The following is a 15,390-nucleotide window of genomic DNA, read 5'->3' as shown; positions in this document are numbered from 1 at the left end:
TCCGGACGTGGCCAGATTCTTGCGCGGTGTTCGAAACTTACGTCCTCCTCTCAGAGCCCCTTGTCCTTCCTGGAGCTTGAATTTGGTACTCAAGGGTCTCACCGTCGCGCCCTTTGAGCCACTGAGGCGAGCCTCCTTAAAGGATCTCACCCTCAAGACAGTGTTCTTAGTGGCCATAGCTTCCGCACGTCGGGTATCGGAGCTACAGGCGCTCTCGTGCAGGGAGCCGTTCTTGCGTATCTCTGACTCCGGGGTGTCGTTACGTACGGTTCCTTCGTTCTTGCCTAAGGTTGTATCGGCTTTTCACGTTAATCAGTCTGTGGACTTGCCGTCTTTCTCGGAGAAGGAGCTGCAGTCTTCTCCCGGTCCCGACTTGAAGCGTCTGGATGTTCAGCGAGTGCTTTTGCAATATTTGGAGGTCACCAATGATTTTCGGCGGTCGGATCACCTGTTTGTGTTGTGGCAGGGGCCCAAAAAGGGTTTACAGGCCTCTAAAGCTGCTATTGCCCGCTGGCTGAAGAGCTCGATAGCGTCCACGTACATTGGGTGTGGTGAGTCCGTTCCGGATGGGCTTACAGCCCACTCTCTCCGTTCACAGGCGTCTTCCTGGGCGGAGAGTACTCTGGTCTCTAGCCAGGAGATTTGCAGGGCTGCCACTTGGAAGTCGTTGCATACCTTTGCTCGACATTATCGAGTAGATGTTCGTGGGCCGTCGGCTGATTCTTTTGGCAGCAGTGTGATTCGAGCGGGACTCTCGGGGTCCCATCCCATTTAAGGCGGCTTGGGTACATCCCAGCAGTCTGGACTGATCCTGGTACGTACAGGGAAAGGAAAATTATGTTTCTTACCTGATAATTTTCGTTCCTGTAGTACCAAGGATCAGTCCAGACGCCCGCCCTATCTTGTGCGCAGGAGAATCCGCTCGAATCCCGTTTCTATACCAATTCCGTTTTGAACAAGGTAAGTGGAATTTTCCTTCTTTCTCTTTTGGGGACGGAAGGTCTTAGGGCTGCAGATTTGTTGTTAGCTTCGTTTGCGCATTGCGTTCTATTAGTGTTTACCTTGTTTGCGCATTGCCTTTTTCTGAAGGAGGTTACTGTTTTTTTTTTAACTTACTTAATACTTGATCTAGACAGTTGCCATGGTTAATTGCCTAAGTGTGCGGAGGAGTTTTCTTCTTCTGCTTTGTTATCCATTATACTGAAGGACGGCAGGTGGCGCACCAGTATATCTGGGAGGTGCTTTCAGTTTTCTCTCTGACTCCATCTGCTGGAGGGGAGGCATAACCCAGCAGTCTGGACTGATCCTTGGTACTACAGGAACGAAAATTATCAGGTAAGAAACATAATTTTCCTTTCTCAGGTTTCTGGTAGCGTCACAAAACCTTCCACACATATTAAATCCTACCATTCAAAATGGCAAGATTTTACCACATGACGCATACAAAAGGGTATTACCCTTTTTTCTTTTTCCACACCACTCTTTCTCTTGCTCCCTCGGATTCTGCTCCCCAGACATCCTCCACATACGTATACCTCTGTTCCAATTGGTGTATCGTTTGGGAGTGGGGATACCCGATTTACGGTACATCCCTTCTGAGTCAGCTTACCATGGATTATCCACTGATCAAGCCGCCTCTATTTTCACTAGTCACGGAATGGAACATATATTTCATGCTTATAAGTCTCATACATTCTCCGTTCGAGCCTTTCCATTCCTCTCATTTCACAGTTTGGCATGGGAAATTCTTCCCTCATAAATGTCTTTTCTGCCAGCAGTGTCAATGAGTTATACACTTCTAGTTACATACTCATCTGACCCTGCGTTCCTCTGTCACTGAGTGGTTTTCACGTGTTCAACTTTCTATCTTTCTTAAGGTAGATGTTGCATCTCACCTTACTCAGGATATACTCTGCCCATTTTTTCCAACATCTCTCCCTCACCAGAGCGAGAGGATTCTTTCCATTTCTTGGACAGAAAGGCTACGCTTGCATTCTACCTAGCTTGCCTACATTCCATAGGAATTCCACCTAACTCTTTCCTTCTGTGGCAAGAGCCAAGATGCGAGTTCCATTTGGCAAACAGACCTATTCCTCCTAATAAACGGTCTGTATCTCTTTTCCTACCAACAAGCAGCCATGTCACTACAACACTGTGTGTAACCACACTCTGTTGCATCCACCTCAGCCTTAATAGCTTCTCTTCGGCCGCTGCTGCTTGTACACATATTATCAGGCTGCAACCTGGACTTCTATCCATATCTTCGCAGCCCATTATTGCTTACATGCGACTAGCCGGCATGCTCCATGTTTGGCCAGTCCGTCTACTCCTATTCCTTTCGGGTTAACTACCCAACATCCTTCCACCAACCCTTTAAGGATTTCAGGATGCACTCAGTTCCAAACTCCACCCACGTTATCGCGCCCTTCGCGCGTCTTGGGTGCATTTGGTGCACTCTCGGGCATCCTCAGCTCGGTACTCACCCAATTGTGAGGACTACCATCCTGCTTGTCCTGTGAGAAAGCAAATGTTGCTTACCTGTAACATGCGTTCTCACAGGACAGCAGGATGTTAGTCCTCACGAAACCCACCTGCCACCCCGCGGAGCTGGGTCTCTATACGTTTTCACGGTTTTTTTTAGTTTCGCTTGCGCTTTTAGCTTTAAGACTAGACTGAGGGAGACACCCGTGGCTCACAGGGATAATTGCAGGCTGAGCATGCTCAGTGCACTCAGTGTGCCGGTGTCAGTCAAAGCTTTGTGGAAACTTTGACAGAAAAGTTTTCCGTACAGGGCTCCATCCTGTGATGTCACCCATTTGTGAGGACTAACATCCTGCTGTCCTGTGAGAACACCTGTTACAGGTAAGCAACATCTGCTATCTCTGCTATCTCACATGGAAAGTGATTTTTCTGTTGGCGATCACATCTGCTCGCAGAGTTAGGGTGAGTAACAGGCCTTAGTCACCTACCTGCCTTACACTAAACTTCTGCATGATAGGGTAGTACTCCGCACTCACCCTAAGTTTCTGCCTAAGGTAGTGTCGGAGTTTCATATTAATCAATCCATTATACTACCCACGTTCTTTCCCAGGCCCCATTCAAATCCAGGAGAACAGACTCTGCATACCCTTGACGGTAAATGTGCTCTAGCTTTCTATCTAGACCGTATAGCTGCCCACAGAAAATCCACTCTGTTGTTTTTCCTTCAATTCCATCAAATTGGGTAAACCTGTGGGTAAGCAGACTCTCTCCTCCTGGTTATCAGACTGTATTTCCTTTTGCTATCAGCAGGCAGGCATTCCATCAGAGCTATGGCAACATCAGTAGCGCACCTATGCTCAGTGCCGCTTGCTGACATCTGTAAGGCTGCTACCTGGAGCTCTCTCCATACCTTCGCAGCCCATTATTGTTTAGACAAGGCTGGCAGACAAGATTGCATCTTCAGCCAGTGTGTGCTACACAACTTATTTGCGAACTGAAGTACCAACATCCTTCCACCAATCCATTCAGGGTTCAGGATGCCCTCTACCAAATTCCATCCCAGTTGTTGTGCCTGTTGCACGTCTTTGGGTATATTTGGTACTTTACTCGGGCATCCTCAGCTCAGTACTCACCCATATGTGAGGACTATCATCCTGCGTGTCCCTTGAGAAAGCAGAGCTGCATACCTGTAACAGATGTTCTCACAGGACAGCAGGATGTTAGTCCTCAGGAAACCTGCCCGCCACCCCCAGTGTTGGGTTCGTTTACGTTTTTTGTTTTTTTTCGCATGTACTTTTTACTATAAGATGAGATTGAAGGGGGACCCATGCTGGATGCAGGGTTGTTGCCATGCTGGGCATGCCCAGTAGGTGCCAGTCAAAGGTCTAGAAACTTTGACAAAAGTGTTCCGTGATTGGGCTCCATCCTGTGATGTCACCCATATGTGAGGACTAACATCCTGCTGTCCTGTGAGAACCTCTGTTACAGGTAAGCAACTCTGCTATCTCCTAAATAAAGTAGACCAGAATAACTGGACAAATTGGAAGGGTCAACTTGTTCTATGTTATTTTCTGTATTACTTTATGCATTGTGGATAACCTGAAAATTAGACTGGCTAGGCAAGTCCTGAGGACATGTTATGAACCATAACTCTAGATCCTGATTTACCACTTTTTCTCCTTCATTTTCATTTGATTTTCTAGTTGATTGTAGATGTGTAAATAATATACAGTGTGCCTATGAAATGAGGATTTTCTTTTGTTGATTGATGTAAGTCAAGCTCCAGTTAACATCCTACATCTGTACACCATATTTAAAGAACATTGTTGGATGATTATCGTTGAATATTTTTATATCTGCTTTTCAGGAAACTTTTGAGAAGGACTTTGGCAAGGGAACATGTAAGCATGAAGAGCAAAATGATGTTGATAATGCTAGTACCTTATCTACTTCTTCAAATTTTGAACCTTTTGCAACTGATGATCTTGGTAAGCAATTTATTCTATATTGGCACTATCATATTTAAAGTACTTCAAAGAGATCATTTTTTAACCAGAAGTGTGTTCATGTGTTTGAAATGATTTGCAGCTGTTTTGTTTTAACCATTTTCAAATACTAATATTGCTTTGGCTTACCTTGACACTTAATGTGTCTTAGTAATGTCTTATATAGAATTTAAAAATATAATTTACAGCTATCATACAGATTAAAAGTATTATGTAAGATACTTTCTTAGAGCATATGTTTGTTTTAAATGCAGGTAACACCGTAATTCACTTAGACCAAGCATTGGCTAGAATGAGGGAATATGAACGCATGAAAATAGAGGCAGGAAATAACGTGGACTCAGAGAACTGCTTCAATAAACCCGATGGTGCTACTGCTCATAATTTAGAAGGTATTTGATTTGGAGACATAACTAGATGAATAGCTATGATTAGTTTTTTCTCTTTTTGTGTTGAGTATATTTTATAATAGTGTAAACTATATTGGTAAAAGTAGACAGAGTTTAAGTCCATATATGTTTCTACATTTTACTATTTTTTTCATGAATTGTTTATAAAGGATAAATATTCAATACATTTATTTGGAAGCAAGCAAAAAGCTACTTTCTTGTCTTTCTGATACATTAGTCTAGAACGCTTGGGTACTATCCTTTTCTCCCAGTTGATGGAGGGAGTGCATTGTGTTTTGGGGGTTTTTTTGTATAGATGACATCACTACATCTACATAAACCAGATGCAGAATGACAATCTCAGTATTCTCTGCCTCTAGCTGATGAATGAACTTCTGTTGGTGAGCAGCTCTTGAAGCTTATAGAGGAAATATTTAATTGAGTTTATTTAAAAGGCACAGCTTTTCGGCTGAATTGCCTTTCTGCATTGGGTTTATCGCTGCGAGAGCCCGTTTTGAATTTGCCTCCAATTCCTTGGGCAGTGCTGAGGACGCCGCGACGTGGAGGAGGAGCAGGGTAGGCTAATAAAAACAAGCCTGCGACGGTTAAGCTGCGCGTGGTCAAGGGGCACGCGGCTTTGCCCGGCTTAGCCCGGTTTGGAGCCAGAGATTATTGCCTTTAAATAGTGGCCAGATTGAGAACTTTGGGGAGCTAACCATGAGTAACTTGCTGCTAAATATTGAAAGTAAATTTTGTGTAAGATCTCTCTGTGATTTATTGTGTCAATAAATCCCTCATCTATTTGCTATGCCTCACACCAAAAGGAAAGCAAAGATGAGGGAGTTGTCAATGACAACTATGACTGGTAATTTGCTTCAGTCTACTATCACAGACTGCTTTCATATTAATCCCACTCATACACCTGGAAGGGCCGCTAGTAGTCCAACTCAGGAGCAGGAGCTGGACAACGAGGCATTTGAAACATCGTTGACCCCAGATGCCCCAGAAAAACCAGTCCCTCCTTCTGCAGAACCTGAAGTGGATTTGAATACTTCTTTGCAAGGTTCTTTTTCCCAGAGAGATGTTGTGAAGACGACTAAAATCTCGGAGGACATAGAAGATCACATTCCCACGGAACTTAAAGAAACTTTGTTAATTAATGCAGAGAAAATGGAAGGGACATTGCAACAGTTAAGAGGTGGTGATGCTCAATTACGTGTGGGTAGTACTGAGAATGTCTCTATTATTGTTCCAAAATAATTCTCAATGGATGAATTAGGATCTATGATGATTAATATGCAAAAATCAATTAATAAACTAGCTAATATAGTCCAAGAAGCTTTAAAACAGAATAATCAAGTACAAGAGAAAGTAGATTCTTTGGAGAAAAGTGTTAATATAATGGACATACAATTGGGGGAAGTTCAAAATTAAATTTAATTAAATCAGAAGAAGAACATGAAAGTAAAATTGAGATATTGGAAAATCAGATGAAGAAATCTAATCTCAGATTATTGAATTTCCCAAAAATTCACTTGGTAACACCTTTAGATTTATTTTATAGTTATCTAAAGAACATTCTGAAGTATTCTGAGGTCAACTTACCTAAATTAAATAAACTTTATTATTTACCACAAACAGAGGGAGGGGGAAATGAAAAGAATGGAGAGATATTAGAGGAGTTAAATCTGACAGATTTTTTGGAAAAATCTTTTGAGTCAAAAATTAATACCACAGCAACATTGTTGGTACAATTTGCATCACAAATAGAGATGCAGTGTTGAGATTGCATTTTAAATATCAGAAGTACAACTTTTATGGGCAATCTATAAGGATTTTCCCAGATATAGCCCGCCCAACTCAGTTAAGACGAAAGAAGTTTATAGTAATGCGACCGGAAGTATTATCAAGAGGTGCTCAATTTCATTTAAGATATCCTTGTAGATGTTTAATAAAACATTTAAATAATAGATATGGTTTCACTCAGCCTGAACAGCTGCGAATATATTTGGACACACACTCTTAAGAAGCTGTGCAATAGGGGGAAAAAATTATAGTGGGATGAGTTAAGCATCAAGTTTTTGCTTTATATGTATTTCCATTTAGGTAAATGCTCCTATTTTGATGTTTGCAACCCTTTGTTCTCAAGTCCTTTACCTTAATAGATTTCTTTTAAAGGATAATATGGTATTATGTCTTGTTATAATATGATTTCATGGATAAGAATGAAGTATCTTATTTCTGTTTAAAATTTGAAATTTCAATAAAAATAAAATTAAATAAAAGGCACAGCTTTCCATGGGTCAATTAAGGGCCTTGCTACTGGCAAGATGTTAATTTTAGTGAGTCCATTTGCTATATTTTCAATAAGGTTGAGCCTCTGCCAGTGGCAAAAAGTCATTTTGACACATTTCCTCAGAATTGGTTTTCAGCCTCTCACTGTAAGTAAAAGTCATTTTAAAAAAAGAAAGGACTTTGTCTTTACACTCAGACACCTCAGTTTGAGCCAATGTAAGCAGTTTCTTAGCATCTAGTCAGATGAATCCAGAGCAAGTGGGTTATGTACCTCTACCAGCAGATAGAGATGGAGCAAACTGACCTCACAGTATATATACAGCTGCAGTGACAGCCTGCCAGTATGCTCCATCTCCAGCAGATGTTGGACATGCACCTCCCTACTGGGGATTGCTTCATTTTGAGAGAGGAGAATTAAAGAAATAAATTTGCCCTGCTCTTCTGCGGCGATACCAAATGGTCCCCCCTCTAGTTGAGAATTCCTGTGGTGATTTCGGTGGTTGTTGAGATGAGTGCCTTGGTCCGGTATCTGGTTTTCAGATAAGGCTGAGCTCAGGTAAGTTTAAAAAAAAAACAGCTAGATGAATGCCTCGGCCACCGCTGAGCGCACTGTCAGCCATAATGGTTCCTAAGCACCTTTCTCTTTGCACTGTCTGTCATATTAGAGCATGTCAGGCAGAAGTGTCTGTTAACTTGTGCCAGCACTGTTTAGAAGCTCAGGGAGACCTATCTTCCTCAGATTTCACTAAACCTGGTTCTTCCCAGTCGGATGTAGGTCTGGGTAAAGATGACTCAGGTGAGGCGCCTGAATTTGGATCTCCCCTAACTGATTACTTTACAGAGGATGGTAGGTTAGTGAGTACGCCTCAGATACCTCCTGGTTTGAATACTGCAGCTTTTTCATGGGTAAAACTTTTCCAGGGGTTGCAATCTTTTCTTCAGTCGCAGTCTTCAAACCTGTCCAATGTTCCCAGAGCAGAAGCACAGATAGGAACCTTCCCTGGAACTTCTGTTAAGCACCAGAGTACTCCTAGAGCAGCAGAGGGGCTTCCTGATAGAAATCTGGATGGCTCGGACCATGGTGCCAATCCTCACTCTCTTGAGGATGGTGAAATCCTCCAGGATTAGAACCATATAGAACTGTGCTATGGTTCTTTCATAGAGATGAACTGCCATCTCTGATCTCCCAGACCTTGGAAATGCTCGGGGTTCCTGGGGCAGATTCCAGGTCTGAACCAAAGAGAAATCCCTGATGGGAGGCCATTCAAGAATTGATTGATCTTGAATGGGGTGCTTCAGAGGCTAATTTCAAAGGGGTTCAGGTTTTGGAGGGCTTGTACTCTCTGGATCCAGTTGTATGAGAGCGCTTACATTTTCCGAAGACAGATGCACATGTGTGTGCCATCTCCAAGCAGAGCACTATACCCATGGATAGAGGCACAGCCTTGAAGGATGCTCATGATAAAATGATTGAGACTATCCTTAAGCAAGCATTTGAAGCAGTGGCAATGACCTTGTTGATTGCTTCTTGATCCTTGGTGGCTCGCTCTTGTTTGCTTCTCTCCCAGGAGGATGATGCCTCTGGGGTAAGCTCCTGGGCATTTATGGAATCAGCCACTGCCTTCTTGACAGATACAAGCTGTGATTGGGTCCACACTTGAGCCAGAGGGGTGGCTTCTATAGTAGCGCCAGGCGTTAGTTATGGTTGAGAAATTGGTTGGCTGATGCAACCTCAGAGGCTAGCCTCACTAAATTGCCCTTTAACAGCTCACTTTTATTTGGGAGCGAGTTGGAGGAACTGACCAGTAAGTGGGGAGAATCTCCAGTTCCTCGTTTTCTGAAGGCTAAGAAGCGGATGCAGTGCTCCTTTAACATGAGAGGTCATGCTTGATGATCCAGTCATTTTTGATCCTGTAGAGCAGGGGTCCCCAACCACCGGACCGGGACCGGGCCGTGGGAGTTTTTTGCTGGTCCGCGGCGCCGCCAAGCACCGGCAGGTGTGTCGCGCGCTCCCGGTCTCTCCCGCTGCCGTTGCCGCAGGGCTGTCAGCACGTTCAAGCCCAGTGGGAACGGCAGCGGCGCTAGAAGAAGCTGTGGCACCTGCGGCTGGGCCTTTTCTTCTTCCCGCGCCTGCCCCCCCTCCCGTGACCCGGAACAGGAAGTGATATGCGGTGCGCGGGAAGGAGAAAAAGCTGTGCCGCGTGATAAAGTAGCAGCAGCGGCTGCAGCATCTGTCCCCGAGCAATTGAAGCAGCTGGTAATCTAGAAAGGAGACAGCAGTATGAGCCTCCCGCGGCCGATGGGATTCTTCCTTCTTGGCCTGCGGGGGCTGCTGCAGCTACCATTTGTGCTCCGGGGGAGGGGAGAGGAAGTGAGTAAGAGAAAGAGAGCGAAGTAGCCAGCCAGCCTGTGTGTGATTGACTGGTCAGAGAGCTGATGTGTGTGTGTATGTGAGAGACAATGAAAGTGATTGCTCAGGGAGATGACTGATGTGTATGTGAGAGTGTGAGACAGTCAGGGATGTGACTGATGTGTGTCTGTGTGTGTGAGAGAGAAAAAGCATGGAAGTGAGAAGTCTGGGTATGTGGGAAAGCATGGGAGTAAGAAGCCTGGTGTTGTGGGGGTGAAAGAAAGCATGGGAGTGAGAAACCTGGATGAGTGTGCATGCATGAGAGAGAGAGACTGCTTGGTAAGGTGACTGTGTGTGTGAGAGAAAAAGACTGGTGTGTGTGAATGTGAGAGAATGTGATTCAGGGAATGAGAAGCCTGTGCATGTGGAGAGAACAAGCATGGGAGTGAGAGACTGGTGAGTGTGTGTGTGTGTGTGTGTGTGAGAGAGACAGAGAAAGTGATTATGAGAGTGAGAAGCCCATATATGTAAGTAGAACACGGGAGTGGGAAGTCTGTGTATGTATGGCATGAGAGAAACTGTTCAGGAAGGTGACTGGTGTGTGTGTGCCAAAGACTGTTTGGGAGATGATTGGTGTGTGAGAGACAGAAACTGGTCATGGGGGCATGACTGGTATGGTGTGTGTGTGAGAGACATGGGCACTAAGGGTGTGTGAGAGACATGGGCACTAAGGAAGAGGACCATAAGTATAGAGCTTAGCTTCTGCTGCTTCTGGTGAGTGCCACGGCCTTCAGGGAAGGGGAGTAGGAGAGCTGCTGGAGGGGGTAAGTAAAGGTGGCTTTTTAAGTTTATTTTTCTTGACTGCCATTTTAATTGTGTGATGTCTGCTTTTTTGAAATATTTTATTGGTGTTTGGAGAATGTTTAATAGTTTTTATGAGTTTTTAATTGTTGGATGTTATTCTGTTCATAGCTGTTTTGAAACATTTATTCTGCTTATTAGTATAGTTTTACAATTATTTCTGTGTGGGGATCTATAGCTGCTTGCTAGTTCTGTTTTCCTAATAAGAGGTGTATTGGTTTTTTAGGACCTGATTTAATATTTGTAGTGTTGCCTTTTCATAGATAGGGTTGCTCCTGTTTGAGTGTATTCCATAATACAGGTGTAACTGTGTGCGGATTAGTTTATGTGCATTACTACAGATCCTGGGAGTATTTTAGGTCGGTTCTGTGTCTGTTACCGAGATGAGATATTTTGCTAGCATGTAAGCGTTTGTATCGGTCTTATTTGTTGTGTTTTCTCAGAGGGCATGCATTGGTGGTAAACTGCTGTCTTTTCATAAGTAGGGCTATTGAGCCTGGAAGTAGAAGGAGTTTGAGTTGCTGTTACTGAGATGTCACCAGAACCAGAATATCTTTTTTGTAGGGTGAGTTGTATGGGGAATGTCATAATTCTGCTTTACATCCATTATTGTGGGTCAGGGGGGTTCCCGTGGATACAAACTGTACTTTTACATCTAGCCCCTTGACGATCATGGGTCAGTGTGCCATGCATGTGAACCTATGGTGAGTTGAGTCACATTCACATTATAAATGTCATAATTAAATGATAAGTGTGCACTAAAATCCAACCCCCTCCATAACCCCGCCCCCATATGACCAAAGCCCCGCCCCTACCCCACCCCCACCCCGCCCTGCCGGGCCATGGAAAAATGGTCTTGCTTGAAGCCGGTCCCTGGTGCAAAAAAGGTTGGGGACCACTGCTGTAGAGGTCTGGCCACCGCTCCCAGAACCTTTCCCAAGATAATTGTAGTTGCAGCAGAATTGAGAAAGGATGACATCCTAGTACACCCGTAATTGGATAACTGGCTGATTTGAGCCAAGTCGCCGGAAGAGATTCGCCTGGTGGCTGGCAAGGTAATTTCCCTGTTGCAGGAGTTCGGGCTGGGTGGTGAACCTAGCCAAGAGCAGTCTTCAGCCTACTCAGTTGCTGGAATACCTCAGGGTTCAGTTCGACATGAAGCAGGGCAAGGTGTTCCTGCTGGAAGCTCGAATTCAGAATTTGCTAGCTCAGCTCCATCTGTTGAACACTCTGCACTCGACTGTATGGTCTTATCTGCAGGTACTTGGCTTAATGGCAGCAACCCTGGAAGTAGTACCGAGGGTGAGGGTGCATATGTGTCCTCTTCTGCGTTCCCTGCTGTCTCAGAGAATCTACAGTCTCAGGACTATTCAATTTGGCTCACCTGCCAATGGATGTCTTCTCCTAACTGTAGTGTGGCTGCAAGCGGATCATCTAGGGAATGGAGTTTCCCTAACCCCACTGGACTGACTAGTACTGACAATGGATTTGAGTCTTCTGGGTTGGGGAGCTTACTGTCAGGAGCTGACAGCATAAGGGTGTGGGAATGCAGATTCTCTCTGGAACATCAATCAGCTGGAAACCAGGGCTGTCTGGTTGGCATGTTTACAGTTCTGCGATAGGCTGCAGGGTTTATGCAACAACTGTGGCTTACATCAATCGGCATGAAGGTACCCAGAGCCAACAAGTATTGCAAGAAATAGATCAACTTATGAAATGGGCATAGGTGTACCTCCAGATGATCTCAGCCTCTCATACTGCAGACAAAGTAAGAGCAGACTTTCTCAGCAGGGAGAGTTTTGACCCAGGAGAATGGGCATTGTCAGGCAAGGCGTTTGAGCGAATTGGGATCACTGGGGTCTCCTATTCCTAGACCTGTTGGTGACTTTGCGCAATGCAAAAGTGCTGTGTTTCTTCAGCCACAGGAGGAAGTCATTGGTACACTGTGGATCCCTAAAGGTTAGAAGATGGAAACGAAGAAAAGAGTGCATAGGGGTAACTTGACTTGCTGGTGTGGCGGTTACTAACATTAACCAATAAGCCTGATACTTCTGATGCAACTCCAACATTGCTCTCTGCTTCAACAGCAAGAGGGAACGGGAAATTGGACTCAGACAGCAACCAGCAAGGCCCTGACATTGAAGGTTTTGGGAAACTAAATATGGGGGAGACCTGTATGGCTCGGCAGATACTACATGGCAGATGCCAACATAAGCTTACTGGGCAAACTGGATGAACCAGTTAGTCCTTTTCTGCCATCATTGTCTATATGCCTTTCCTCCATGACCCATGTTGGGCAGATTGATTCAAAGGATCAAACACCATGGAGGGATGGCACTCTTGGTTGCTCCAGATTCGCCCAGCAGACTGTGGTATGCAGATCTGCGGAGGCTGATGGTGGATTCGACTCTTCGACTTCCAGTGCACAAGAACCTGTTGCTGCAGGGACCTGTTCTTCATGAAGATCCAACTCAATTTTGTCTTAGGTTTGACCCTTAAAAGGACTCGCTTGTTGAAAAGTGGATATGCTGTGGCAGTGATTTCCACCTTGGTAAGAGCTAGAATGTTCTCCACTTCCTTGGCCTATGTGTGGGTTTGGAGAGTTTGAGGCCTGATGTGAGGATGGAAGTACTCTTCCTTCCTTGATCAGAATTCTGCTCGTTTTGAATTTTGCAGGATGGCATGAATAAAGGCTTGGCTCTCTATTCCTTAAAGGTACAAGTAGCAGCTCTCGCCTGTTTCAGGGGTCAGGTAAATGGTGGATCCTTGTTGGCTCATTCTGATGTGGCCCATTTTCTGAAAGGAGTGAAACAACTTTGCGGTTTCCATTGCCCCTATGGAGTCTTAATTTGGTTTTGGATTTTTTGACAGGCCCTATGTTTAGACTGCTAAGTACTCTGTCCTTGCAGTTGCTGGCCTTGAAAACTATGCTCCTTGTGCCAATTTGTTCTGGGTTTCTGAAATGCAGGCCTTGTCTTGCCGGGAACCATTTCTCCAGATGACTCCAGGGGCAGTACAGCTGCGTACTGTTCCTTCCTTTTACCAAAGGTGGTCATTGAGTTTTCTTGAATCAGTCCATCTCCCTGCCGTGACTGGACAGAAAGAGATGTAGAGGAGTATAGTTTATTGCGACCTTTGGATGTCAAGTGGCATAAAGTTAGATATCTGGAGGTTACTGAGCCTTTGCGGAAGTCAGATCGCCTGTTTTTCCTTCACAGCAGTACTAGGCAGGGAGAGCCAAGCTCTTGGGCTACATTAACTCACTGGATTAAGGAGGTAGTCTTGGCTGCATACTTTGGATGCTGGGAAGCCATTGCCTAGTCAGGTTAGGGCTCAGGCAGTGTCATAGGCAGAAGTGAGATTGTCTCCTGTTGACATTTGCCAGGCTACAACGTGGTCCTTCTTACACACCTTTTCCAGGTATTATCGTCTGGATGTTCAGGCCCAAGAGGACATGGCCTTTGCATATGTGGTTTTGACTGGACCGCAGAAAGCCTCCTGCCCTATTCGGGAGTAGCTTAAGTACATTCTACTTGTTCTGGATTCATCTGACTGGACGCTAAGAAATAAGAAATTACTACCGTATTTTTCGGACTATAAGGCGCACCTAAAAACCTACAATTTTCTCAGAAATCGGAAGTGCGCCTTATAATCCGGTGCGCCTTATATATGAATTCTGCTGCCACTCACCTCTAGGCCTCCTCTTTGCGGGTCGCCGCAGGATGGGCTCTGCAGTGGCCCTGCTACCGGGCCTCTTCTTCTTCTTCTCGGTCCGTAAACGCAAGTGCTGCTCCACTTCTGCACGCGCTGATGCTTCCCCTCCTTCCTGCCCACGCGGCTCCGGTAAAGTTTACTTCCGGTGACGCACAGGCAGGAAGGAGGAGGAGCATCAGCACGTGCAGAAGTGGAGCGTTTAAACGCGATCTTTTTCTTGCTACTGCCGACCGCGTATGCTCTCTTTACTCTTTTAAAGGGTTTACCCGGATTCCTCCTGACCCGAGCGCACCCGATAACGGTAAAAAAAAAGGTTCTGAGCCGTGCAGGCAGAGACTTAGACCCGGCTCTTTTTTAAAGGTTTACCCGGATTCCTCCTGACCCGAGCGCAACCGATTAAAAAAAAAAGGCTCTGAGCCGTGCAGGCAGAGACTTAGACCCGGCTCTTTTTTAAAGGTTTACCCGGATTCCTCCTGACCCGAGCGCAACCGATTTAGAAAAAAAAGGCTCTGAGCCGTGCAGGCAGAGACTTAGACCCGGCTCTTTTTTAAAGGTTTACCCGGATTCCTCCTGACCCGAGCGCAACCGATTAAAAAAAAAAAGGCTCTGAGCCGTGCAGGCAGAGACTTAGACCCGGCTCTTTTTTAAAGGTTTACCCGGATTCCTCCTGACCCGAGCGCAACCGATTAAAAAAAAAAAGGCTCTGAGCCGTGCAGGCAGAGACTTAGACCCGGCTCTTTTTTAAAGGGTTTACCCGGATTCCTCCTGACCCGAGCGCAACCGATTAAAAAAAAAAAGGCTCTGAGCCGTGCAGGCAGAGACTTAGACCCGGCTCTTTTTTAAAGGTTTACCCGGATTCCTCCTGACCCGAGCGCAACCGATTAAAAAAAAAAAGGCTCTGAGCCGTACAGGCAGAGACTTAGACCCGGCTCTTTTTTAAAGGGTTTACCCGGATTCCTCCTGACCTGAGCGCAACTGATTAAAAAAAAAAGGCTCTGAGCCGTGCAGTATCTGTGCTCCAGCATTAATGTGCATGCATTCAATAAATGTTTATACCCACTACTCCAAAATGCCTCCTGTTAAGAGACATGCTTATGATGCAGATTTTAAGCTTAAAGCTATAAGTCATGCAGTAGAGCATGGAAATAGAGCAGCTGCGAGAGAATTCAACATTAATGAATCTATGGTGCGTAAGTGGAGGAAACAAGAAGATGCCCTATGCCAAGAAAAGAAGACCAAACTGAGTTTCCGAGGAAACAAAGCAAGATGGCCACATTTGGAGGACAAAATAGAT

General features: G+C 45.1%; 1 protein-coding gene across 1 annotated transcript in view; it reads left to right on the top strand.

Annotated features, from left to right (window-relative positions):
• PCM1 (pericentriolar material 1) overlaps positions 1-15,390 on the top strand; it is a 1,078,029-nt gene that overhangs the window by 631,247 nt on the left and 431,392 nt on the right. The window contains 2 exon segments of the mRNA XM_029604912.1: positions 4,349-4,469; positions 4,742-4,879. Of these exon segments, the coding sequence (XP_029460772.1) occupies positions 4,349-4,469; positions 4,742-4,879 (259 nt within the window).

This window comes from Rhinatrema bivittatum, chromosome 1 (genome assembly GCF_901001135.1).
Source record: "Rhinatrema bivittatum chromosome 1, aRhiBiv1.1, whole genome shotgun sequence".
In the NCBI taxonomy this organism is placed as follows: Eukaryota; Metazoa; Chordata; class Amphibia; order Gymnophiona; family Rhinatrematidae; genus Rhinatrema; species Rhinatrema bivittatum.
Note: the sequence above shows the minus strand (reverse complement) of the source record. Positions and strands in the feature narration are given on the sequence as shown.